General features: G+C 46.1%; 1 protein-coding gene across 1 annotated transcript in view; it reads right to left on the bottom strand.

Annotated features, from left to right (window-relative positions):
* Positions 1 to 2,101: 2,101 nt before the first annotated feature.
* The window catches only part of LOC112442401 (uncharacterized), a 61,278-nt gene continuing 43,073 nt past the window's right edge, over positions 2,102 to 20,306 (bottom strand). Inside the window, exons 2-3 of the mRNA XM_024979452.2 lie at positions 4,734 to 4,873; positions 2,102 to 4,623 (exon numbers count right to left, since the gene is read on the bottom strand). Coding sequence (XP_024835220.1) covers positions 4,074 to 4,623; positions 4,734 to 4,873 — 690 coding nt within the window. The 3' untranslated portion in view covers positions 2,102 to 4,073. The remainder of the gene's footprint in view (positions 4,624 to 4,733; positions 4,874 to 20,306) is intronic.

Below are 20,306 nucleotides of genomic sequence, written 5' to 3'. Positions count from 1 at the left end.
CTTCCCAGGTGGCAGGTGGCTTCCCAGTGGTAAAGAACCTGCTTGCTAATGCAGGAGACATACGAGACATGGGTTTGATCCCTGGGTCAGGAAGATCCTCTGGAGGAGGGCAGGGCAACCTACTCAGTATTCTTGCCTGGAGAATCCCCATGGACAGAGGAACCTGGTGGGCTACAAGTCCATAGGGTCACATAGAGTCAGACACAACTGAATCGACTTAGTGTGCATGCACACACTCTTTCACTTACTGAAGAATATCTTGGTTGCTTCCAGTTTGGGATAATTATGAATAAAATTACTATAAGTATTAATGGACAGACTTTTGCGTGGACACAGTTCTCAATCCAGTTGGATAAATGCCTAGGAGTATGACTGGGTTGTTTGGTAAGGCTGGGTTGCACTTTGTAAGAAACTGCCAAATGATCTTCCAAAGTGGCTGCTCTATTTTGCATTCCCATCAGCAATATGAGTTCCTGTTGCTTCACACTTCCTCATCAGCAATTGGTATTGTCAGTTTTTTGGATTTTAGCCATTCTAATACGTGTGTAGCAGTATTGCATTGCTGTTTTGATTTGCATTTCCCTAATGACAAACGACGTTAAACATCTTTTCATTTGCTTATTTGCCATCTGTATATCTTCTATAGATCATTTTTGTTTTTAAATAATTTCAAATCTACAGAAAGAAGACAAATACAGTATGAAGAGCTTCACTATTCTTGAACAACATGAACTTAAGTTGCTGGCTTGATGCCCTGTATTGAATGCGTATTTCCTACAAAGACAGTCTCCTAAATAAGCACAATGCACAGCTAACATTGGGAAATTAACATTGACACATTACTCACATCTACTCCTCAGACCTTATTCAAGTTTCACCAGTTGTTTCAGTCACATCCTTTATAGCAGAAGGATTAGGTTTAGAATCACATGAAGCATTTAATTGTCACATCTTCTAGTTTACCTCAGTCTGGAAATATTCCCACTGTTCCTGACTTTCCTTGACTTTCCTAACTTTAATATTTTTGAAGGTTTTTGAATACAGACCAGGTATTTTGTAACTGTCCCTCAGTTTGGTTTGACTGATGTCCCCTCATGTTTAGATTCAGATTTGTATGAGTGGGAAGGTCACAGGTTGCTCTTCTAGGTATACCTTATCAGATCAGATCAGATCAGTCGCTCAGTCGTGTCCGACTCTTTGCGACCCCATGAAGTAGCATCAATTTTCAATTTATCCCATTACTGATGATGGTAACTTGATTAAGCTGGATTTGTATCTACCAAGCTTCTTTACTACAAAATTACTTTTTACCTTTGTAATTAGTAAACATTTTGTGGGGAAAGTGTTTTGAAAATACTATCTCATTCCTCATCAAACTTCTTCCTATTAGTTCTAACATCCACTGATGATTCTTAGATGAGTTACTCTTAGTTGTGAAATGATACTTTTCTGACTCCACTGTTCCTTTTACAGCTGGCATTCTGCCATAGGGAAGCATTCTACTGTTCTTCCCATTTAATCATGAGTATCAGTACAGATAGCTTCCCTGGGGGCTCAGATGGTAAAGCGTCTGCCTGCAATGCGGGAGACCTGGGTTTGATCCCTGGGTCGGGAAGATCCCCTGGAGAAGGAAATGGCAACCCACTCCAGTACTCTTGCCTGGAAAATTCCATGGACAGAGGAGCCTGGTAGGCTACAGTCCATGGGGTTGCAAAGAGTCAGATATGACTGAGCAACTTCACTTCACTTATCAGTACAGATTCATGGGTTTTCATTCAGTTGCCCCAGACGTGGCCAGGGGGAGCTCCTTCTGTGTGTTTGCCATGTCCGTATCATTCTTTGGGCACTTCCTTATTTTCTGGCACCACAAGATGTTCCAGGCTCATCTTCTTCTTTCCCTAATCTGCCCTTTTAATGGAGAATGGTATTTAGAAAGCAAGATCTGGACACTAGGGGAACTTGTGCCTTTGGGGATGTCACTGCTCCCAGGGACTCTCAGTGAACGGGGATGGGAACAGAAATAGGAAACACATGAATGCATATACATACATGCAAACATACATACACCTATTTATATAACACACACGCATTTACATCTGCATTTGTTTTTATATCTATTTTAATGTACATTGAAAACCATGTACTTGCACTGATAACTCCAATTGTCATCTAGTCCTAAAGTGTTCTATGTGTGTTTGCTAGGGCTAACCGTAACAAAACCCCACAAACCGGGTGGCTTACACAACAGATACTCAATTTCTCACAGTCCTGGAGGACTGCAGATGAACAGATACGTGATAAAGCAAGTATTGTAAATATTAATTGTATCATGTAGGTGGAACATGCATAAGTGTTTACTGCACAATTCTCTGAATTTTTCTGTATATTTGACATTTTTTACAATAGAATGTTGGTAAGGGAAAGAGTAGGAACCACTGTGAATAAAAAAAAAAATCACTAGTTCACATTTATCATGTATTACAATGTGCTGGGCCTGTACCAAGCACTGCTATAATCATCTCACTTAATTTTCTAACAGCCCCATATTATTATTTTCTGGTGCAATTATTTTCCCCATTTGATAGCTAAGCAGTCTGAGGCTCGGAGAGGTTAAGTCACTTATCTGAAGTAACAACGCTTGTAAATAGAGGTGGGACTCTAATTCAGAAATGTGTGATTCCATAATTGATGCTCTTAACTCTCTTAGATCTAGAACACCAGCATTCCTGTCCACCCTCCATCCATCTCTATGATTAAAAAAAAAAAGTTAAAACCCAATAAATGGCTTCTAATGACTCCTTGATTTTTTACATTTCTCCAGGATGGAATTATACTTTTGCAGAAGGAAAAATAAACTTCTTATTTAAGTTCTCTTCTTTCGGGGATGGTATCATCTCCCTCCCAGAAGTCTGGGCAGTTGTACATTCTTTTCCAGGGGGTAAGAAAACTGGTAGCAGTCAGTTGTCCTGTCTGCGTGTCCTGTTGTACTCTGAAGTAGGGCAGGCTCTTTTTATGCATGAGAACACTGTGAGGCTCAGAGACTTTACATACATTGACCAAGTCACACAGGATTATGGGACCGGGCAGCTCTGACGCTCAAGTCTCCTGATGCCCAGTTTGGGGGCTTTGGTCTTGGCACTTCTCTCTTAACTGGTCTCCAGACTTGTTTCCGTCTAAACCCAGCTTGACAATTAAGCAGCACTTGTTCTCAAAGGCCAATGGTTACTGTGGGTATTTTCCAAACAGTCGTACTTGCCGATCTGCCCTCCTCGCCTGGCATAAATTCCCAGAGAGTAAGCAGAGATCTGACATGCTTTTGGTCTTCGACATGCGCTCTTGGTCACCTGCGTGTCTTCCCTGAAAGGGCTGTTTTCTGTCTAGTTTTCCGTTCTCACAGAGGGCGTGTAAAACGCCTGGATGCCCGACCTCGTGCGTCACTGTGTCCCTAGGGGAGCTGTAGCAGAAAGGGGGGGGGGGGGGAGTGAGGGGGTGGGGCTGGTGTGGGTAGCGGGGAAGGGGGCGATCTTACCCAACAGTAAAGGCAGAGACGAGGCCCCAGAGGAGGCCGTGCTTTGTCCCCGCTCAGCAGGGCCGCACGCAGCCTGAACAGGCGCCGGCCTCGCTCGTGCCCTGACGCCCCTGGAGCGAAACTGGAGGCCCTGGGCGCGCCAGCTGACCAGATGGCCTGAGCTGCAAACCCCAGAGACCCCGGGCGGGTTCTGGCAGCCCCCAGACCCGGGCCTGGGTCTCGCCGCCACAAGGCTCAGCTCAGCCCGAGCGCCCCCATTAGGAGGTGCGGCCCACGGAGGTGGCGTGACTGGGCCGGCCGGATAGCCCCACCCGGAGCCCAGAGGCGCGGCGCCCGCGGCCCACGCGGGGCGGGCGGGACGGGGGTCGTCCGCTGGCGTGCCCGCGGGCTTTCACCGGCAAAGCAGCCGTCCGAGGTTCCGGTCTCCGCCTGGGGTCGCCTGAGTACTGCGTCTACCAGGGCTCCTCCGGAGGGCGTGGGGGAAGGGGGAAGAAGCAGCTGCGCCACGGCTGCTTGCGGCCTGTGCCCAAGGCGGGGTCGGTTTCTAGGCAACGAGGCCCTTGCACGGGTCGCGCCCTCCCTCTTCTGGGTCGGTCTCCCCTCCCCCACTGAAGCTCTGCAGAGTCAGAGCCCCGGGACCCAAGGCGGAGCCCAGGTGTGGCCTGGGGGCCTGGGGGTGTGGAGCCCGACGGGCGTGGGAGTGGGTGACTCCAGGGCTGCCCAGCTGCCGGCCGGAGTTTCTCCGACTTCGGTGGGGCTGCGCTGGGGGCTGGGGACCCGGACGGCCCGAGGCGGGGGCGACAAGTCTGTTTCCTCCCGGTCTCCGCCTGCGCCGGCTGAAACGAGTCTTTCCGGTGGGGCTGCCCAGCCGGGTCCGCCCCGCCCGGCCTCCCGGAACCCGCTCGGAGACGTGAACGACCCCGCCCGGGCCGAGGGCGCGAGCAGGAGGGTGGGTGGAGCGGCTGGAGAGGCAAGAGCCCGGGTCCTGGGTTCTAGCGAGCTCTGGAGCCCCTCTTTCCGATCCGGTGGCTCCCCAAGGGCACCCTGACCGAAGGTTTATGTTGAAGCTTCCTGGGTGATTCTGCGAATCAAGGCTGCGAATAAAGTAACCTTATTACTTTACAACTGGGGAAACTGAGGCACACACTGTGCCAAGGTCTTACCGTAAGTTAGCCAACCACAAGGAAGCCAAGGGAAAGCCTACCGGAGAGACCCCACGAAGGCCAGGATTTTTCCCAGGGCCTGAGTCCTGAGGGATTGGAGTAGAAGAGGCAGGCAGGGACGCAGGAAGGTCTGGGCACGCTGCCCTGACAGGTTCGCAGGATCACCGCGGCGGTCCCCAGCCTCACGAAATTAATGAGGAAGAGGCCTTTCTTTCCTCCGTCGAGGAGTAGAGGTTCCGTTTAACCTCTGCAGACAGTAAGACAGCGACCACTCTCCTCCCAGCCTGGCGCCAGCATGAACCCGAGGGCATGTCAGCAGGAGCCAGGAACTGGAGGCGAAGCATCCTTCATTTCCTCTGCGGCAGTGGAACGAGTGAGGTCTCTGATTGCCAGAGTCTTGTTTTTTTCAAAATCGCAGCATGCTGAGACCGAAAGCGGGGTACCCTGGAGGATTCTTTTATATGCTCAACCTTGAGTCAGACTTGCAATCAGCATTTGATCAAGAAACTTGGTCAGTTTCTCAAAATGCAGAATCAATCGCCGGTTTTACTTTTTTGCTTGGCATTTCCTTGGGTTAGTCTCGGTTCTGAGGATGAAAGATTATAAACTATTGTCTTAAATTCTACCCTGATTAGCATCTTTCCTCCATCCAGGATTTCCCTGGAGCCAGATATTTGCAGCTTCAGGATTATGACTTTTTTAAAATATAAGTTTGATGAATTTTTATCCATTCCCCAAATTAGAAACTCCCTTAATTACAGGAGAAAACATTTTCAAAGAGAAAAGGTAGACTTTTAGAGCAAGCCCAGGAGCAATGCTTCTAAAGAAAATCTCAGGGCAGGCAGGTCCTCAGAACCAAGTGAGATGGTCTTTCTGCAGCTGTCAGGCCCACCGTCTTTCAGTTAGTTCTTGACTAAAAAATAAAGAATAAATGAAGGTTTCCTTGAAGCTGTTCATTCTCCTGCAGAGGATTCTACTTTGAGAGAAAGCATGGTGTTGGTTCAAATTCTTTTAAAACTGGGCTTGGGTGGCCAGATGGTAGATGGGGGGAAATTTCGCTTTGTGAAAGTATTTCCAGCTAATAAATGAAGAAAGAATTATAGACAGAACATCACCATTTTGTATTCTTAATGAATGGTTAGATCTAGGCATGATCAGCTATGACTACTAAGTCTTGAAAAGAGCACATGATGTGCTAATGAAAAAACTCATCACCAGCTATGAAATCATCTTGATACTCCTTACAACCCTGCCCTCACACAAATCAAAGCAGCATCTGATCAAGAGTCATCTAGATCAACAACACTGTGGAACATAATCAAAATGATCTACATCTTGTGAAACTATAAATGGCCCAGTTCTTTAATAATAATTGTGTAGAAAATATTGCATTTAGATTCTAAATTGGATAAATGAAAGGAAAAATTGACATTCATAGGACACTTGTAAATTTGAACACTACTGGGTATTGGATATTTAAAAAGTATTATTACATTATATCAGATGGATAATATCATGGTTATATTTTTAAGTATTTACAAACATTTAAACATTTTCAATGTATGTTGAAATTTGGAAATGCAGTACTAAAATACAGATGAAATGATATGAAATCTGGAATTTATTTCTAAATAATCTTATGTAGAAATAAGAAAAAGTAAGTGTTGGAAACAGGGTTGAACATTAGTAATGAGTATATGGTGGTTCATTTTATTATTCTTTTTTTTATGTTTTACTTTTTGCAAGGTATTCTCAAACTTGGGAACCAGCCTTGTAGCCTGACAAAATTACCTGGGATGGAGCTCAGGACGACTGGCCCTTGTCTTGCTCTGTGACTGTACATGTCACTTCTCACTTGTCCATTCAAAAAAAACTCTGGAGAACCTCCTGTCTGCTTGGGCTTCTAAATCATGGCACTGACACTTTAAATTAGAAAATAACAAAGAAGGAATCTGCCAAATAGAAGCATGAAAGGCTTTGCAAAAGAATTGACATTTGATATGGATTCTGACAGAAGAAAAGGAGTTGCCTGGGTGGCATCAGTTCATCTTCTATAAGGTAAGGTGGTTAGACTAGGTCTACATCCATTTAATCCTAATAGATTCTGGGGTTTTAACGTGCCGGTAACCAATTTTTTTCTTCTCTGGGTGTCCCTCCAGGGAGTTGAGCGACCCCCCCCCCCCGCCACCTCCCACCCGCTCCACACTGTGTACTTCTTGTCATCATCCTTTATGTTGTTAGCTGAGACAATCCAAACGTGAGTCCCCTAGTTGTGTTTGAAGGCCAAAGCATCATCATATTAACCAGTCTATAACCTTCTTTGGGAATGGTCTCTTGGACTCCTAGATTTATTTCTGTCTATCTGGTTCCCAAGGCATTTCACTTAGTAACTTTAGCTATACCAAGGCTCAGCCTTGGTGGTAAAGCCCATTTGCTCCTCAAAACATGGGTGCCTATAGTGAATACTCTCTGCCTTCCCAACTCTTCCTGTAGGACATGCAGTTTAATATACAGCATGCAGCCTGGCCTTCAGGTTAATTGTTCATGCTGATACTCTGCCAAAACAGGTCACACTTTGTGCTTTGATGGCCTTTTCACCCATGTGACATGAACCATCTGTTGGGGCAAAGCTTAAAACACTAGTTGCCATTTAGCAAGTAGTTGGAAGTATCACGTCTTTACTCCATTATGGAGAATTATTCTCTTTTCATCTTCTTGGTTTTGTGGATGTTTGTACTTTAAAAGGACAATTTCTGAAACTCTTGGAGAAGTAAGATATGACTATTTAAATTTGGTTGCTCCGTGTTTGTTGAATGAGTTTGCCTGGGCTATGATGCTGAATCAAATATGCTGTTTTTTTAGGGACCTGGCAGCATCTAGCAGTGTGATCCAGAGCCTGGTGGAGGGCTGGGAATGCTAGCAGCTCCTCTAATTTTTACTGCTGTAAACCAAAGGTACACTTCACTGTGGGAAAATATTGGGAAATTAGCTATGATATATTGTATGTTTCCAGTGACTGCTCAAAAGCTTCTTATACTAATTTAATTAGAATAATTTACCTTAATAGGAAACTATAATTTTCTACTTTTTCCAATCGGTTGAACCAATTTGTATTTTTTTTACCCACCCAGATGGAATTTATTACACCAAAGCTAATAACCTAAACCTTAATTTTTGTGCTAGCCATCATTATAACTGAGGAATTATGCTATAAGAATAGTTGAGACCTCTGCTTCTGGCTCTGGAACACCAGGCTAGATCAAACTAAACTTCCTACCTCAAACAAGTAAAACAGCTGGATAATTTAATGAATATATCTGACAGTGAGAACCTGAGAGGGCAAGATCCTAGAGAGAATGGAAACATAGGAAGGTGAGCCTGACATTTGACATTTGTCTAAGCTTGGGCTGCAATAAAATATGCCAGAGTCTGGGTGGTTTAAACAGTAGACATTTCTTTCTCACAGTTATAGAGGCTGAAAGTCTAAGATCAAGGTGTCAGCAGATTTGGTTCTTGGTGATGGCTGCCTGGCAGATTGCCACCTTCTCTCTGTGTGTGTCTTCACATGGCAGAGAGAGAGCTCTGGTGTCTCTTCTTCATCCTACAAGAGCACTAATCCCATCATAGAGGCTACACCCTACACCTGACCCAACCTAAACCTGATTACCTTCCCAAGGCTTCACTTCCTTATATGAGCACTTTGAGGGCCAGGGCTTCAGTATATGAATGGGGGAGGCACAAATATTCAGTACATAACAGCACTGTTATTCCCCTTAAGACATCTCTAAGAACAGTGATTTCAATGCTAAGAAGTTGAGAAAAGCTTTGGCAATCTCATAGAGACCCTGCTAATATCCTGGGCTTTTGGTTAGGACTTCTGAAAGGTCTCTTCCCTGGTGGCTCAGACAGTAAAGCGTCTACCTACAATGCGGGAGACCCAGGTTCAATCCCTGGGTCAGGAAGATCTCCTGGAGAAGGAAATGGCAACCCACTCCAGTATTCTTGCCTGGAAAATCCCATGGATGGTGGAACCTGGTAGGCTACAGTCCATGGGTTGCAAAGAGTCAGACACAACTGAGTGACTTCACTTCACTCTGAAAGGTTACACCAGTAGGAAGGGCAAATCACAAAAAGACCAACTCAACTCTCACAAAGGTTCAGCTTTGACTCAAACTAGGTTAAGATGGTCTGCCTCTATACTAACTGCATTACAAAAGCAAAAGAAAATCTCTGGAGAAAGATAGCATTACCTACAAAACTACATTTGTTCTACAACTTTTCATATACAACATGTTGCAGTTGATCAAAATGTATTAGGCATACTAGAGATAAGACCAAGTCACCTTTAACCAAGAGAAGAAATAGATAATATAAACTGATTCACAGAAATCCAGTTATTGGAGTTATCAGATATAGACATGTATTGATAGAATAACCTCTGATCAATACATTTCAGGAGATAAAGACAAAATGGAAAATTCCAACAGGAAATGTGTGTGTATATATATATATATATATATATAAAGAATAAATGGAAATTTTACAAGAGAGAGAATGTAATTAAAAATAAGAACATATTAGATGAGTTCAAAGTAGATTAGACAGATGAAGAGAGGTGAACTGGAAGAAAGAAAATGATCTTAAATGAATCACCAAGAGATAAAAGAGTGGAAAATACAGAAAGAGTGTATCATATTTTGGACATAGTAAAAGGTTTTAGCAAAATTGTAACTGAAGTCCCAGAAAATGACAGGGAGAGAGAGAATTGAACAGAGCAATTTTTGAATAGATAATGGCCAGAAATTTTCCAAAATTGATGAAATACATAAATCCACAGATTCAAGAATCCCTTTAGAGCCCTGTGAGTGAGTGAAAGTCACTTAGTCACATCCAGCTCTTTGCGACCCCATGGACTGTTGTCCATGGAATTCTCCAGACCAGAATACTGGAGGGGGTAGCTGTTCCCTTCTGCAGGGGATCTTCCCAACCCAGGGATCAAACCTAGGTCTCCCACATTGCAGGCATATTCTTTACCAGCTGAGCCACAAGAGAAGCCCAAGAATACTGGAGTGGGTACCCTAACTTCTCCAGCAGATCTTCCCGCCCCAGGAATCAAACCGGAGTCTCCTGCATTGCAGGTGGATTCTTCATCAGCTGAGCTACCAGGGAAGCCTTTAGAGCCCTAAGCAGTGTAAATTAAAAAAAAAAAAAATCACATCTAGACACATCCGAGTCAAACTACCAAAAATCAAAGAACAACACACTATGCAAACAAGGACTAAAGAGATTGTTGAGAGGCAGAAAGATAAATATTTCTGTGACCACACAAATTTGGCACTGTCAGTAATAATTCATGGAAAATGTATTTTTCTGATTCTTATTGGATCAAACAATTGGATCAAACATCTTATTGATTGTTTTCATGTCTTTGAAGCTAGCATTTTCTTAAAGAAGGATCACACTCTGTTTTACCCACATGCCACCCATACTCCAAGAGTCAGGTGCCAAGAGCTTCCTGCTAGCCTGAAAACCATGCCATTGAGTCTGGCAGTCGGCATGTGTATAGTGTATAAATACTCATAGCTCTCTTTCTGTTCACCCCAAGTTTGCTGAGCTTTGCCAAAGGTCAGGTTCAGTGTTGGGCAGTGCCTGTCCTCAGTTCAGTTTAGTTCAGTCACTCAGTTGTGTCCAACTCTGCAACCCCATGAATCGCAGTATGCCAGGCCTCCCTGTCCATCACCAACTCCCAGAGTTCACTCAAACTCATGTCCATCGAGTCGGTGATGCCATCCAGCCATCTCATCCTCTGTCATCCCCTTCTCCTCCTGCCCCCAATCCCTCCCAGCATCAGAGTCTTTTCCAATGAGTCAGCTCTTCACATGAGGTGGCCAAAGTATTGGAGTTTCAGCTTTAGCATCAGTCCTTTAATCAACACCCAGGACTAATCTCCTTTAGAATGGACTGCTTGGATCTGCTTGCAGTCCAAGGGACTCTCAAGGGTCTTCTCTAACACCACAGTTCAAAAGCATCAATTCTTCAGTGTTCCACTTTCTTCACAGTCCAACTCTCACATCCATACATGATCACTGGAAAAACCATAGCCTTGACTAGACAGACCTTTGTTGGCCAAGTAGTGTCTCTGCTTTTTGATATGCTATCTAGGTTGGTCATAACTTTCCTTTCAAGGAGTAAGCATCTTTTAACTTCATGGCTGCAATCCTGCCTAGTGGAGCTCAAAACTTGAGAGAGAGAGAGAGGCAGGCATGGATGGGACCCCACATCTCTGAGTGTGCGCTGTACTTAAGACACAGGAGCCCAGTGAGAGAGGGACTCATTCTTTCTGCAGAGTTCCTTTCTCAAATATTCATTGAGCACCTATTATGTGCCAGACTCATTAACATGTTTTTTTTTCCCCCTTGTCTTATTTTTTTCTGAACTAAGACCCATAGTCTTTCCAAAAAAAACTATGACTTTTTTTTTTTTTGGCTGTGCCATGTGGCATGCAGGATCGAAACTATGCTGGGGTTGAACCTGTGCCCCCTGCTTTGAAAGCACAAAGCCCTAGCCCCTGGATGGACATCATTTTTTTTAAAGGGGAAGATTTTTCTCCCCAGTCAGTGAGTTTTGTGAAATACCTATAAAATTAACAGCAAACAGGTAAACACAAGAGGCCAAGGTAGGGAAAAGGGGAAGAGGAAGGCAAATAACCCTTACAGAACCTCCACTGTTTATTCTCTCATTGATCCCCATGATAACCAAATGTGGGAAGTGTGGGTACACTTTATAGGTTGGAAATTCAGGCACAGAGAGGTTGAGTAACTTGTCCCAAGGCCCCAGCTTACAAATTGAGTAGCTGGTCTATAGACGCCAAGCCTTTTGACTCTGGGTCCAGTGTTCTTCCTACACAAGGCAACTGAGTAGTAGGTGTCCTGGAGACCTTCTTTTTCACTCATGGATCCCCTGGGCTTGGGGCTGGTATTTGTGAGGCAATGTGAGGAGTCTGAGGGAACACATTTCATCCTCCTTGTCTGCTCTGCTGATGGGTTGAAATGCCTAGAAGTCCCAGATGGGGTTGGAGTCTGGTGCCTCCTCCACCCACCGCTCACCCCATTGGCCTTCCTGTCTTTGGGACTTAGCATCAGCATGTCATCTTCTGACAGGTAGTGAGATAGAGCAACTGAAGGTGAATAAAGGCTTTTGTCTTTGTGGATGATCCTCTCATCATCAGGGGGGTCCTAGCATTTTCTTGACAGTTTCTAGAGGGTCCTTTACTCATTTAGAACTGGCATCTGCATCTGGCTCTTGTGCAAGATGTTCACCTAGTCCTTTTGGCCAACAGTGTAGCTTCAAAACCAGACCAGAGAAAAATGAAGAAAAGACCATTCATAGGTGTCGTAGTCTTCTCGGGCTGCCTTAATAAAATACCATAGATTGGATGGCTTAAACAATAGAAACTGATTTTCTCAAAATTTTGGAGGGTAGAAGTCTGAGATCAAGATACCTGTATGGACAGGCTCTGAGCTCTCTTTCTGGCTTGCAGAGGACTGCCTTCTAACTGTGTCCTCATATGGCATAAAGAGTGAGCTCACTGGAATTGTAATAAGCCACTAATCCCATCATGGGAGCCCCACCCTCATGATGTCATCTAACCTAATTACCTCTCAAAGCCTCCGTCTCTGAGTACTATCTCATGAGAGGTTAGAGCTTCAACATATAAATTTCTGTGTACATCCTAAGTCGCTTCAGTTGTGCCTGACTCTGTATGACCCCATGGGCTGTAGCCCACCAGGCTCCTCCACCCATGGGATTCTCCAGGCAAGAATACTGGAGTGGGTTGCCATGTGTAAATTTGGAGGGGACACAATTCAGCCCATAGACATTGGTTTTTCCTTCAAGCAAATCTCGTCATCTCTTACCAGGGTAATGGGCATATTATGATTCCAAAAGGGTAGCAAGTAAGAGCCACTGCCCTGATGTTTGTTCTTTAACATTTGTCTTTTCAGGGGTCCCTTTGGCAGTTTCATAGTCAGGTTTCAGGAGAGACCAGTTTCCCATACTGAGAAAAAAGACCCCAAGGAGGCTATATGCAAGTTCTCTGAGTGAGTTTTGGTGGGGGGTGGGTGGGAACCAGATGTCCCAGGTGGTATTGAGCATGTGTCTAGACACCTGGAGACCTAAGGGAGGTGACTGCTGCTCCCATCTGAAGGTCAGGTCATTAAGTGGCCTTTACATATTTTATAGCTTTCCCAATTAATTGTTTTTAAATCTCTGAAGTTTGAACCTTATAGGTTCAGCTGCTGAAAACAAAGATGCTGTAGAGGCTGTTGCCCTATTTTTCTTTGGATGGTCTGTCTCTGTGCCCCAAACTCACTCCCACTGATCCTCAGGAGAATCTATTTACTAGATCTTCCTTTTGGGGACCTGGTCCCCTTGTTTCTGGTAGGACCTCATGCTGTGTGCTCTAGGGTTCCGAGCGAAGGTTTTGACGCCCAGCCCAGCCCTCTTTCAGGTGCTGGGCCTGCACCAGAAGTCTGAGTGGGGTGTCCAAGCCTCAGTGCTCCTACCAGGCTGAGGACTCCTGCTGCTTGGCCTGTGGCCACTTCTGGCCAGCCTGGACCTAAGCTTTTCCCTTGACTGGACTCTGGTCTCTGCTTCTGATCGGCGACACCCTCTCCCAGTTTCCCGGTGCCCTTGAAAACCACTGCTGACCCTTCATGGCTTCCCTGGTGACCCTTCTGCACACACACCCCTGTCCCTAGCACGTGAGCAACTGTCCTGGGTCTTCCTGGGGCCTATTCCCTCCCTCCTCGCCCTTTGAGGGTGCCCCTGACCATACCTGCCAAGTGGCTTGTCAGGAGGCTGGTGACACCTCCAGGGAGGGCAGTCTGGGGGCAGGGGGCAGGGGACTTCAGCAAAGCTGGTGGGTCTGGATTGCTCTGCTGTGACCTAGAAACAGGGCTTTACAGAATTGCCCTGTACTACGTGCTCTCCACACCCCTGGAAGTTTGGCAGCGGGAGGATGGATTCATGCACAGTTTAGTAACAAAAAGCAGCACTTCCCATTTTGACTGCTCAGGGTTGACAACGTGGCAGCAATACAACTGCATCAAGCTGGCCCGTGTCAGGAGGCACTTGGGGCAAGAACAAGGACTTCACGTGTGCTCTCTTATTTAGCTCTCACATCTACCCCTGGGGGATGTATGGATCAAGCTGGCCCGTGTCAGGAGGTACTCAGGGCAAGAACAAGGACTTCACGTGTGCTCTCTTATTTAGCTCTCACAACTACCCCTGGGGGAGGTGGTTTCTCTGAAAACATAAGACTCAGAGAAGTTAGGTACCTTGGCCACGGTCACACAGCACATCTATGACAGGGTATGATTTTAAACCATACCCACCGAGGCCCAGGCTCACAAGGCGCAAGGCTGGAATGAGCACCTTCTGTTGCTCCACACACAGAGCAGCCTCAGGATAGGGGTGGGCAACTGATATTTCCAAAGATACTTAGTCTTTTCTTCTTTGAAAAAGTACGCCACTATGCAAGTCTTCAAATATGACTGTGCTTCACTACTTGCTAGACAGACCTGGATAAATGCAGAGCGTGCAGGATAAAGGGCCGCAGCGGTGGGTGCCTTGGCGGCTAATAAACCAGTTGGGAGGTGCTGTTCTCACCCTGCCCCGTGCCTGGAGCTGCCCCGAGCTCCACTCCAGAGGGCAAGACTCTGCCTTGATGCTTGTCAGGGCTGTGCCCATGCACAGCTCTGGGTAAACCTTTGCCTTCACCCAAGTGACCGTATGTCCCAAGGGATACATTTATGCTAAATAGCACCTTCTGAGATCCTGCTCCCTCCCAAAGGAATGATACCCAGTTTCAGAGAATCCAGAGGAGGGCCTCGTGGCCAGGCCCTTACTGGGACAGAGTAGAAATCTCCACTCAGCTGCCACTGGACCCAACTCGCCCCTCCCTCCCTCGACTGCCCCAAAGCTCTTTTCTGCAGAGAGGGCCCCACATCCCAAGCCTTCTGACCGCTGGCAGCCACATCTAACCAGCCACCACTCCCAGCTTCCTAGTCACCCCCACACTGGGAGTCGGGCCAGGCTTGCAGGCAGCGTCTGGCCTGACGAGGTGGTGGCCGGGGGTGGTGGCTATGTCTGATTGAAGTCCCCATTTCCCTCCTACAAAGGCAGCATAATTAATCAGGCAGTAATGAATTCAGGTACCCCCGGCTTGTCACCTCAAGAGATAGGCTCTCTGAGAGCACTGGAATTCACAAGAGGCAATCAGGTCACCATTATGATTTTTTAGTATTAAATGTTAAGAGGAAGATGTATTGGAATTTGACCAAAATTTTGTCTGTTTACCTTTGAGAACCCCTCGCCCATTTTCTTTCTTCCTATTATTTATTTATAATTTACTTTGGGCCATTCTGGGTCTTTGTTGCTGTGTGTGGGCTTTCTCTAGTTGCGGTGAGTGGGAGTTGCTCTTCTTCATTGCAGTGCACGGGCTCCTCATTGCGGGGGCTGCTCCTGTGGTGGAGCATGGACTCTAGGCTCGAGGGCTTCAGAAGTTGTGGTGCACTGGATTCGTTGCCCCACAGTATGTGGGACCTTAGTTCCAGATCAGGGATCAAACCTGTGTCCTCAGCATTGGCCGGCATATTCTTAACCACTGGACCATCTAGGAAGTCCCCTGACCCATTTTCTTTCTCTCTTCCTTTGGCTCGTGGAGCTGGGGCACTTGGGGTGGGTGGTCCTCTGGCTGACTCTGATCCTCCACCTGAGGTTTTCTCAGTTCAAGGATGACTGTCCCCTTGTGTCCCTGTTATTCAGCATCCTCTCATGTGGGGCCTTGGGGAAGGGGAGGCGGGTGTTCCCCTCACTGAGAATTCAGGCTCCCCAGTGCTCTGCCACCAGGGCTCTGGAGATGGACCAAGTGGGCAAAGGTGTTGGGAGGGCTGTGGGATGCTGTGACTGGGCCCTGATTACACTGACCTGTACTCTTCAGCTTCCAGGAGCAGCCAGCCCAGGAGCACAGTGGGGCTATCAGCAAAGCAGGGATGCTGATCCAAGTTCAAATCCCAGTCTTCCCAGGGCCACACTGGGAGCTTTGGAGAAAATTGCAGAAGTTGGAGTTGGCATCCGTCAACGTAGTGGGATGAAACAAAGTGGCAGTCGTGGGCCACCTTGCATATGGCCTGCACACAGTAGGCCCTCAGCTAGTGAAGGCTTCTGCAGGTGGGGCCCATGGAGCCCCAGGCTTTGGGCTGAGGCAGGCCCAGGCCTAGCCCATTAGAGGCTGCTGAGCTCCACATGGAAACCCCAGCTGGCTGTGGGGCCCAAGGTGTAGTGTGGTGAAGTGGCTTCTGCTCAGTGCCAGCGCACGTCCCTACCAGATTCAGGACCAGTGGCCCCCCAGTGCCATGAGAATACTGTGAAAGCTTCCCAGAGGAGGTGCTATTTGATCCCCTTTAAAGGAATACATCAAAGCCCTACAGGTTGGCCCAAAGCTGCTGTGTCCCCGTAGACAGTGGATAAGTAACTTGAAATTCCCTGTGTCCCAAGCACCTGCTGTGTGCTCAATCAGGAAAGCAAGTGATAAGCCAAAAGGACAAGCTGCTCAAATGGGCAAAGAATATGAGTAGGTATGAATAGGTATATGAATATGAATAGGTTCACCAAAGAGGCATGGAAAATGGCTCGGAAATTGATTTTTAAAAAGAATGCTCAGTCCTGCCAAACCTGAAGGGAGATGCAACTTAAATCAAATAGTGTATATATATATATATATATATATATATATATATATATATACTGGAATAGTACTCAGCCAGAAAAAGAGAATGAAATAGGGTTTCCCTGGTGGCTCAGTGGTAAAAGAATCTGCCAATGCAGGAGACATGGGTTTGATCCCTAATCTGGGAAGATCCCACATGCCAAGAAGCAACCAAGCCGCATGAGCCATAGCTATTGAATCTATGCTCTAGAGCCTGGGAGCCACAACTACTGAACCCAGAGCCACAACTACTGAACCCGTGTGCCTCAACTACTAAAGCCCATGCACCCCAGAGCCCACATTCAGCAACAGGAGAAGCCACTGCAATGAGAAGCCTGCACACCACCACTACAGAAAAGCCCTCATAGCAGTGAAGACCCGGCACAGCCAGAAGTGAATAAATAGAATTATTTTTTAAATAAAATGAAGTAACGCTCTCTGCAGCAACGTGGATGGACCTAGAGATTATCATAGGAAGTGAAGTAAGCTAGACAGAGAACGACAAATATCATATGATACCATTTATATGTGGAAACTACAGAAATGACACAAATGAACTGATTTACAGAACAGGAACAGCCTCACAGACTTGGAAAACAAACTTATGGTTACCAAAGGGGCAAGATGGGCAGGGGAGGAATAAATTAGGAATTTGGCATTAACATAGTGCTGCTATGTAAAATAGATAATCAACAGGGACCTGCTGTCTAGAACACAGAACTATACTTAATATTCCGTAGTAACCTATATGAAAGAATATTGAAATCTGAATAAGAATGAATATGTGTATAAATGAATCACTTTGCTGTACACCTGAAACTAACACAACATTGTAACTCAACTGTTGTTGTTTAGCCACTCGTTTGTGTCCGACTCTTCTTCGGCTCTATGGACTGTATCCTTTCAGGCTCCTCTGTCCATGGGGTTTTCCAGGCAAGAATACTGGGGTGGTTACCATTCCCTTCTCTAGGGAATCTTCCCAACCCAGGGATAAACCTGAGTCTCCTGTTTTGCAGGCAGATCCTTTACTGCTGAGCCACTGGGGAAGTCCAAAACAACTGCACTCTAACAAAAAATTAAATTTGAAAAATGAGGTAGCATTTCTCACTCATCAGATGGATAAAAATTTACATGTCTGATAGTATCAGGTACTAGTGAGAATGTCAGGATAGTGCTCTCAGAGCTACCTATTGGTGCAACTGTTTTGGAGGGCCTAGCCATGTCCTTTAGAACTTCAAATGTGTATACCCTGAAACCCAGCAATTTCCCTTCTGCTTTACCTGCCCCCAAGAAACATACATATGCACACAGAGAGAAATGATCACACCAGTCTTTGTAATTGTAGAAACCCAAATGCCCATCAGTATTGGAATGCCTAAATAGATTAAGGCATCTTCGCAGTGTGGAGTTTTATATAGCAATTTAAAAAAATTGAGTTGAACCTATATGTATGCAAATAGATTTCTAAGATTGAGTAAAAAAAAAAATCTGCAGAACAATACATGTATTTTTCACGTAAAAAAAAAAAAACCTTCATCAATAACGACAAATACTGCATAGTTTTAACGGAGTTCTATGTGTATTGCAAAAGCAGAGAACAAAAATCAGAAAAAATATGTACAGACTCATGTACAGTGGCTACCTTTTAGAAGGTTGAGTGGTAGCCATGGATTATAGGAGTTTGGCAAGGATGGAATGGCTTGAGTTTTCTCTACAATGCTATAGGCTTTGGGGAGACAAATGGGTTACTGTACCTTATGTAGAATATAGATTAATTTTGAAAAGAGTATGCTAGGGGAAACAGACTGCATGTAGGCACAGTTGGCAGAATACAACATGAAAAGCTGAGAGAATGGTGAAGAAGGAATGGGAGTGAGCATACTGTGTGCAAAAGCCCTCTGGGGCTGGCCGAGGGGAGGAAAGGGAAGAGCAGAGTGAGAAAGTCAGGGAGCCTGGACACGCAGAAGGAACCCCCAGGGAGGGAAGGTGAAGAGCCAGGCTGCTGATTGCTTTGTCCTTGACTGGAGAGGGAGCATGACACACAGAGATGCCCTTCCTGATGCTGAAGTTTCCAGCTGTGACAGCTAAGGTTCCTCCCCACACTCCTCCTCTCTTCCTTTCAAGCTGGAAATCTATTTCTCTTGCTGGCTTAGAGAGGAAGTATTGATTAGTTTTGCATAAGGACCCTGAATTACAATTCAGTACTCCGGGACTTCCCTGGTGGTCCAGTGGTTAAGAATCTGCCTGCCAGTGCAGAGAGCATGGGTTCGATACCTGGTCTGGGAAGAGTCCACATGCTGGGGAGCAACTAAGCCTATGTGCCACAACTGCTGAGGCCTACATGCCTAGAGACTGTGCTCTGCAACAGAAGACACTGCAATGAGAAGCCCCACACACCAGAACAAAGAGTAGCCCCTACTCGCTGCAAGTAGAGAAAGTCCATGTGCAGCAACAAAGACCCAGTGCAGCCAAAAATAAAAATTTTAAAAAGTCAGTACTCCTGGGACTTCCCTGGTGGTCCAGTGGTTATGAATGTGCCTTGCAATGCAGGGGGCACAGGTTCGATCCCTGGCCGGGGAACGAAGATCCCACATGCTGTGTAGCAACTAAGCCCCCACACTGGATCCTATGAGTCAGAACTAGAAATCCCGCATGCCTGCAACTGTTGAGCCCACCCACCACAACTAGAGTCGAAACGCTGCAACGAAAGATCCTGTATGATGCAAGAAGATCTCATGTGCTGCAACTAAGACTGATGCAGCCAATAAAAAATAAATTAAAAATCAGTACTGCTGCTGACCCCTCTGAGAGCATCATCCGCAGGAATGGACACTGACCCTGGACACACCTTTGCTGTAAAGGGCTGCCCAACAGGTCTAGAAACCTGCTTCTGCCCATGTGTGTGTGGATGGGGAACCTGCTTCTCCTGGGTCATGCTCAGGGGTCCTCAGGTTTACAAGGTGGGGATGGTATGGGAGCCTCAGTTGCAGCCAACTGGGCAACCTTCAGCCCTGGGCTCAGTATCCTGGCACAGAGCTAGGCCAGAAAAATGTGCAAAAAAGAGTAAAACTTATCTCCAAAGCTCCATAGTATGGGGGCTTTGGAGTCCGATCTGAATTCATACGCCAGCTCATTCCCACGGCTGGTACGTGTAACTGTGCAACCTCAGATACACCAGCAGCCTTTCTGGGAACTAAATAAATAAAATGTTATCAAGCTCTCAGCTCCATGAATGTCGCCCAGAGGTGGTTGAAAATAATGATGCTAACATACATCTCCTGTCTCTTCAAGACCTTTATCAGAACAGCAGACCTTGACGTACTGTGAATGTGGTTTCTGATGTATTGGATTGGTCAAAAGTTCATTTGGGTTTTTGCAGAAGATCTTACAGAAATGCCTGAATGAACTTTTTGGCCAAACCAATACTTAGTTTATTCTAGTGTGATGTTCAAGAAAACTCTTCTTTTAACTCAGTAACTCTTTCCTATCCTGCATTTCTTAAAATTGGAGGCTTATAGTTTCAGAAATCTTTATGAAGGAATGAGACCTAAGAAGAGAGATCCCAGTGAGCCTGGATTGGGAAAGGCCAGTAAAGAAATTGCTTCCAGCCATCCAGAGGCGAGGCGTTCAGAGAAATGGGCCCTCCTCTGCCATGTTGGCTGGCCCCTGTGGGACCCCAGTCAGCTAGTGAGGCATCCATCATTCCCACCAGCAAAGCCAGGACCAGGGAGAGGTGAGCGAGGCACCTGCCTGGGGGCAAAATTTAAGGCGGTGTCAAAACTGGGCTTCCCAGGTGGCACTAGTGGTAAAGAACCCACCTGCCAATATAGGAGACATAGGAGAT

The sequence above is a fragment of the Bos taurus genome, chromosome 18 (assembly GCF_002263795.3).
Source record: "Bos taurus isolate L1 Dominette 01449 registration number 42190680 breed Hereford chromosome 18, ARS-UCD2.0, whole genome shotgun sequence".
Taxonomy (NCBI): Eukaryota; Metazoa; Chordata; class Mammalia; order Artiodactyla; family Bovidae; genus Bos; species Bos taurus.
This window is presented reverse-complemented; position numbering and strand designations above follow the sequence as displayed.